Source organism: Charadrius vociferus, unplaced genomic scaffold, assembly GCF_000708025.1.
Source record: "Charadrius vociferus isolate BGI_N301 unplaced genomic scaffold, ASM70802v2 scaffold478, whole genome shotgun sequence".
NCBI classification, from domain to species: domain Eukaryota; kingdom Metazoa; phylum Chordata; class Aves; order Charadriiformes; family Charadriidae; genus Charadrius; species Charadrius vociferus.
This window is the reverse complement of record NW_009650063.1, coordinates 1329854-1336107: the sequence shown is the minus strand read 5'-3', so window position 1 is coordinate 1336107 and position 6254 is coordinate 1329854. Positions and strand designations below refer to the sequence as shown.

Genomic DNA, 6254 nt, shown 5'->3' with positions numbered 1-6254 from the left:
TGCTGAGACAACAGCAAGGGCAGCTCTCTGCTCCGCACCTCCATCAATACTAGCTCATTCACAGCTTGTGGCTGTTAAGACCCAGGGTTAGACAGGTGAGATATGCCTATTATGCACAGTTGTAAGGTCTCACCCCAACCACAGCTGACCCCATAACGTGTGCTGCTCCACTACCTAGCTGTGCTAGCTAACCGTTCCTGCTAGCTGCTCCTGCGCTTCCAGCTGTTCTGGCTGACCACAGCAGTTCTGCTGTCAGCTCCTGATCCCCAGCTACCCTCTCTCTTTACCAGGAGTCTGTCTGGCATAGTGGGCCACTCATAGCTCTTAAACAGTCAAGCAAACTTTTTAAACAGATTCTGCTATCCTAGCTTCTCCATCTTGTGCTTCTGCACCTCGCAATTGCACCTCTTATTTCCTCCCCTTTATAGCACACCTACCACTTCAACAAGAACACCCCAGATATGGCAAAACATGAAATATCAAGCGAACGCATTTCAGACTTGCCCATTGGTTCTTTTCATTCATTGCCCCATTGCTAGCTGTCAGCAAAACACTCTGCTGTATTCAGGATTGTACCCCTCTAAAGTTCTGGGGAGAGAAGCTGCTCGAGTCTGTTAGGCAGCATGCTGATACTTGGACTGAAATGGAAGCTCACACAACTGAATTGGCTGCAGCTTTTTTACACAACCCCTTTTATCAGTTTCTGCAATTATTTGCAAGAAGGGGCATCAGTCCCCAATATTGCAGCCCTTTGCTCTGTACCATTTGCTTCCTTCTCTTTTACTGTAAAGACTATCATTACAGTTTGATCCCCCCCCCCATTCCTTTAGCAGCTTGAGGGGTTATGAGAGCCTCCCTGCAGTTTGGTCTTAGACTGCAGGTACCTGAGAGACTCTATCTCCGGACTCAGCGTGAAGAAAGGCTTGTTCCTGTTCTAAAGCACAGCTTTGTGACCTGCAAAAATCTCCTTAATTTGGATGGACCCATGGTAGACAGGAATCGTAGTCGAACCAGCTCAGAGGATGAGATGACACTGTAGTAAGATTGCTCTTAAAAGTACTAGTATTGCAAAGGTCTGTCCTGTGCAGCCCAGTAAGTAGCCTCTGAAGTTCTATCTTATTTTTGTGCAGGTTCTTGGGGAGACAAAGAGAAAAAGCACTGAACATTATGAAACAAAATAGTCTTGTAACTCAGCAGAACAAGCAGTATGTAGAGTATGTAGATTTAATTAACTCCTTGGCACTGTCAGTTGTGGCATATCCTGTTGTCGTCCATGGGCAGCACACCAAGAAAGCCTGGCTGTTTGGCATCTAGAGGGCTACAGATGGCTGGTAAAACTTCTGTCTGTTCTTGTTTACAGCCAATTTCTGGAGTGCAACAACAAGTGGCGAGACAAGCAAAGGCTTTCCTTTCCCTGGGAAAGATGGCAGAAGTGCAGGTCAGCAGACGGAAATCCAGTGGAGAGAAGTCATGGTTGTGGTTTGCTACGGTGAAGTCTCTGATTGGGAAAGGGGTGATGCTCGCTGTCAATCAAGGCAAAGTGCAAACAAACGTGCTCAACATTGCGAATGAGGACTGCATAAAAGTGGCAGCTGTTCTGAACAACGCCTACTACCTAGAAAACTTGCATTTCACCGTCGAGGGAAAGGACACGCACTATTTTATTAAGACCACCTCCCCTGAGAGTGACCTTGGGACACTGAGGCTGACAAGTGGGCGGAAGGCCCTGGAGAACGGCATCAACGTCACTGTTTCCCAATCCACCACTGTGGTAAACGGCAGGACTCGTAGGTTTGCTGACGTTGAAATGCAATACGGTGCTTTAGCGCTTCACGTCCGCTATGGCATGACACTTGATGAGGAAAAGGCCCGAATACTGGAGCAAGCCAGGCAAAGAGCCCTTTCCAGTGCCTGGGCTAGAGAACAACAGAGAGTCAGAGATGGAGAGGAAGGCGCCAGGTTGTGGACAGAAGGAGAAAAGAGGCAGTTGCTAAGTGCTGGAAAGGTACAAGGATACGATGGGTACTATGTACTCTCTGTGGAGCAATATCCGGAATTAGCAGACAGCGCTAACAATATACAGTTCCTCAGACAAAGTGAGATAGGAAGAAGGTAACACACTGGCTTAGCTCAGGCTGCCAAAGAGACTGTGTACCAGTGTCTTCTAAAAAGGAGACCAAACTGTTTTGCTGCATTACTACTTGAGCCTAAGCTTACATCTTTGCTCAGATTTTTTCTGTAGCACAATCCAAACAGACTCTGTAATGAAAAGAGCGCCTTCCAGAAGAATGATACTGCTAATGACAAAACTTTTTGTTTTCTCAATGACCTTAAAGGTGATCTGCTTTAAAGAATATGTTTACATATGCATATCGCTGCACTCAAGTTGGACTGAAAAGTATTAAAGAAGAAGAAAAAAGAAACGAAAAAGGCCTACAGATTTTGCAACAGGCTGTCCTGTTCCTTTGAGGCACTGTATTTAATTAAGATACAGACCCATACAGTGTTTCCAAATATTACTGAATTGTTGACCTTTGCTTAAGAGAAGTAGTCTCTCTCTTTCTCTCTCTCTCTCTCTCTTTCTCACTGCATAGGATGTGGTATATATCTGTTAATTTTAAAACGTGGGGCAAAAATTACTGTTTATAGACAACCCAACTGCTTTAAACTGTGCTGCTTTCTAAAAGGACATTGGCACAAGTGACTTATGCTACCATGGGAATTTAATAATGGATTTTACAATGCTAACATGGTTTGCCTTGGGGGGAAAATGGCAAGTAGAATCCTTGTTGCAGATAAGCAAAGGAAACCCTGATTTTTTTGTAAATTATGTGAGACAAGTTGTTTATGGATTTTTATATGAATTACAATTTACTGTACATCAAATATTAGTCTCAGAGGAGTTAATTTATGTAAAGTGTTTAAAAAAGTTTATACTTAAAAATAAAATGATAAAAACATGTGCTGTGTGTGATTTTTTTAAAGAAAAAGGAATTGCACCTTTTATGTTATAGCTGTACAGTATAAAGGATTATATTGTAGAGATATAACAGTGATGACTAATGTCCAAAAGTGTTAATATTTTTGTATTAGGTTTAAAGCTGTGCATCTATCACTCTGCTGATAGGACGGGACACTCCAAAGTGGCTGGCTGAATCAGACCACAGCTCCCTCCCCTCCCGTACCTCTCCTGTCACCCAGGCCAGTGCCACTTCATCAGTCATTGTTAGAAGGCACAGTAACCAAATAAGTCTCGTTTATTATGATGGAAGACTTTAATAGGTTGGGTTTTCCTTGTCTTTTTCCAGCCCTAACGTAATAAATGGACATTTATTCATACCAGGTGGGGTTTCTGTTGTTTTTTTAGAAGCTTTGTTTCACAATGGAGAGAATAGTGTCTCAGGTGCTTGGCAAATTGTATGTAGAAGAAGAAGAAGAAATGATGTAGTTTCATCCAGTTATGTCAACTTTGTCTTCTGTATAATACAGCTCTTTTAGATGTTATAACTCCAGATAGAAGAAGCGTACCTCTGACCTGATGCTACAGAATTGCTCCTTAGGCAGGCAGGCTGTTCGGTAGGTTCATCTCCTGGCCTTCAGCTGGCAGATCAAATCCCATTACTGTGAACACTGAACCTGGGGATGGAGAGGAAGGTCCAATTCTAGTGCCTAGTCTGCATCGCCACACCACTGCATAGATTTGGCATGCTCTGCTCCAAGGCCCAGTATATTTGCTGCAGGACAGAACTGACGTGTGCAGCTGGTTCCTTATAGGAAGCCTGTGGTGGCATCTATGGCATCTGTTCTACATCTTGGCTGAAACCATTCTTAGAGCTTTACTCTCATGAGCACTAAATTCAGCCACAAAAATAAATATTTTTAAGATGAGACAAAATTGGGGGGTTTTGATGTTCATTGAAATATACACAGTATTTCTATCCATGTATTATAATGACAAAACATAGTAAGTGAACGTGTCTTAACTATGAATGGTTCAAGTGGATGTAATAAAAATAGTTTTCTAACTGCTTTGTATTCTGAGAGTCTATGGTATTACATACTCTAAATTGCACATTAGGATTGTTTGATAAACAGATTTGAATTTCTCCCAGCCAAGTCGCTACCGAATCTACAGTATCAGTGCTATTACTGTATGTGTGTATTTGGTAGAGCATACAGAACTAATTACACATATAATGAATGCTAATCATCTATTAGAATGAAAGCACAGATTAGTTGTTAGTATTTTTACCCTTGAAGTCTTGAGGGCCCTAAATTTAGAGAGGATGATATGTCAGACCCCAGAGGCGTGTCAATTGATCTACGTATTCTTTTTAAAGATGTAAAATGCTAGGTGTTTGCAGTTCTGTTGGGTGGCTCTTCCACAGCACTGTATTTAGCATGCTGTAAGTGCTCTCTGTTGAAATAGGCTCATATTCTAAATTATGTCAAATGTTTCTGTTCTGTTTGAATATGAAAAGCTTGTATAACATGTCAACAATGAAATATATCTTCTACTTGACGCGTACCAGTTCCTTCTCCTTTGTTCTGGCACCAATAAACAACAAATTACAGTATCTGTTGGTGATCATTTTAGATAAAGTCAAATCAAGCCAATTAGTGGCCTTGTTAGTAGGTATAATGAGCCTATTTCTTGCTAAAAAAAAGACTTGTGATCTGGACATGCTCCTGCAGGAAATAGTGACCTTGGGGAATATATAAACAAAAGATCTTTTTAAAGAAAAAAATATGTATAATTAAAAGAAGCATATTACAAAAAAAGGAGAGTCTAAGTATTTTAGGCAATGCCAGTCAAAATGCTATCCTGATATTTTGAGATGTATATTTCGTCTGATTTGTATTGTTCTTTTAATTTGCCTTCTTAACTTTATATGTGTCCTGAATTTTCCACAAATTGATAACTATAGATTGCATCTAGGCTTTCCAATAAAAGCCAACCCAATGTGTGTGTGTGTGTTTGTGTTTATATTTGTTTTCTAAATCTGTATGTCAGCTATCGCATCTGTGCTATTGCTCTTCTCGTATCTGAAGAAGCAAACTGATCCAGTTGCACTGGTATTGATTCATTTGCTTCACAGCTGGCAGTATCTTTTCTGACTCTGTCCAACAGTCTCGTCTGCTAACTCAGCAAAGTGAATTACTCCATGGGATCTCTCAGGTGGCCTACTTTAGAGAAAACATTAAATATACCTCGCGAAGCCAAATCTTTTATAGATAAGGAAAAGCCAAAGAACAAAAAAATCACTTAGAACTATTTTCCCTCATGTCCTCCTGAGTAAAAATATGACAAAAACTATTTGATTATAAATAATTAGGTTGGCACTGGTAGTTACATACATACACAGAAGAGATCCTTCAATCTGCATTTAGACCCACTTTGCGGAAACTGCTGACTTCAGCACTGCTATATGTCAAGAGACTGCTTTGATTTTAGTTGGAACAGGCAGACTTCACCACACTTACTTTGTAGTGACAACCTCGAGTTGATAACATGTTGATCCAGCATGAATCAGGTCACTCTGCTTAGCTAACTGTGGCCTAATTTTGTTATTTTTTTTAAAAAAGCACCAGTAAGAGAGCTTTGTATGTTCACACTTGGGAGGTGAGAGATTTGCATTTGACAAGGGAAAAAAAATGCCCGTTGCCACTGCCACTCTTCAGAGGCACTTTTAAAATGACGGCTCAAAGACCGTAGAAGAAAAAACGCCACATAAAATAACAGTTTAAAATTATTGTCTACAAGAGAATAGGCAGCATTCACAGACAATCTGAGATGACAAAATGTTTGAATTCTGTTTTCAGAAAAAAAAAAAGAACAAGTCTTCTGAAAGTGTTAATACCTCGGTTTACTGCTAACTCCAGAATGGCAAGCTACAGCTACACATATGGCCAGCTTGAGAACCTGTAAGAAAAAGAGGAAGAGGCTAGTGTGTAATTCTTTGGGGATAGGAAACACAAAGCAAAGACACTTACTAGAAACAGCTTCTAAGCAGCTTATTAGAAGCTGCTTATTTGACACTTATTAGAAGCTGCCAGGGTTAAAAATAAGCCAAAGCAGAGAGCATCACACAGCATAAACTGAACAGCACAGGCACAGTGAAATCATACCCCTAACTGCAAAGCCACATCCAAACCGACCAGACTGATCAGCTTCTCATCTACAGCCAATTAGTGCTAAGGACTAAATATGCAATGCTTATAAAATTAAATTGATCTTTGACTGCACACACAAG

At 40.7% G+C, this 6254-nt stretch overlaps 1 protein-coding gene across 1 annotated transcript in view; it reads left to right on the top strand.

Moving 5' to 3' along the window:
- The window catches only part of TENM3 (teneurin transmembrane protein 3), a 323623-nt gene extending 320663 nt beyond the window's left edge, over window positions 1-2960 (top strand). The window contains exon 31 of the mRNA XM_009891787.1: window positions 1361-2960. Coding sequence (XP_009890089.1) covers window positions 1361-2116 — 756 coding nt within the window. The 3' untranslated portion in view covers window positions 2117-2960. The remainder of the gene's footprint in view (window positions 1-1360) is intronic.
- The last annotated feature ends 3294 nt before the right edge of the window (window positions 2961-6254 follow it).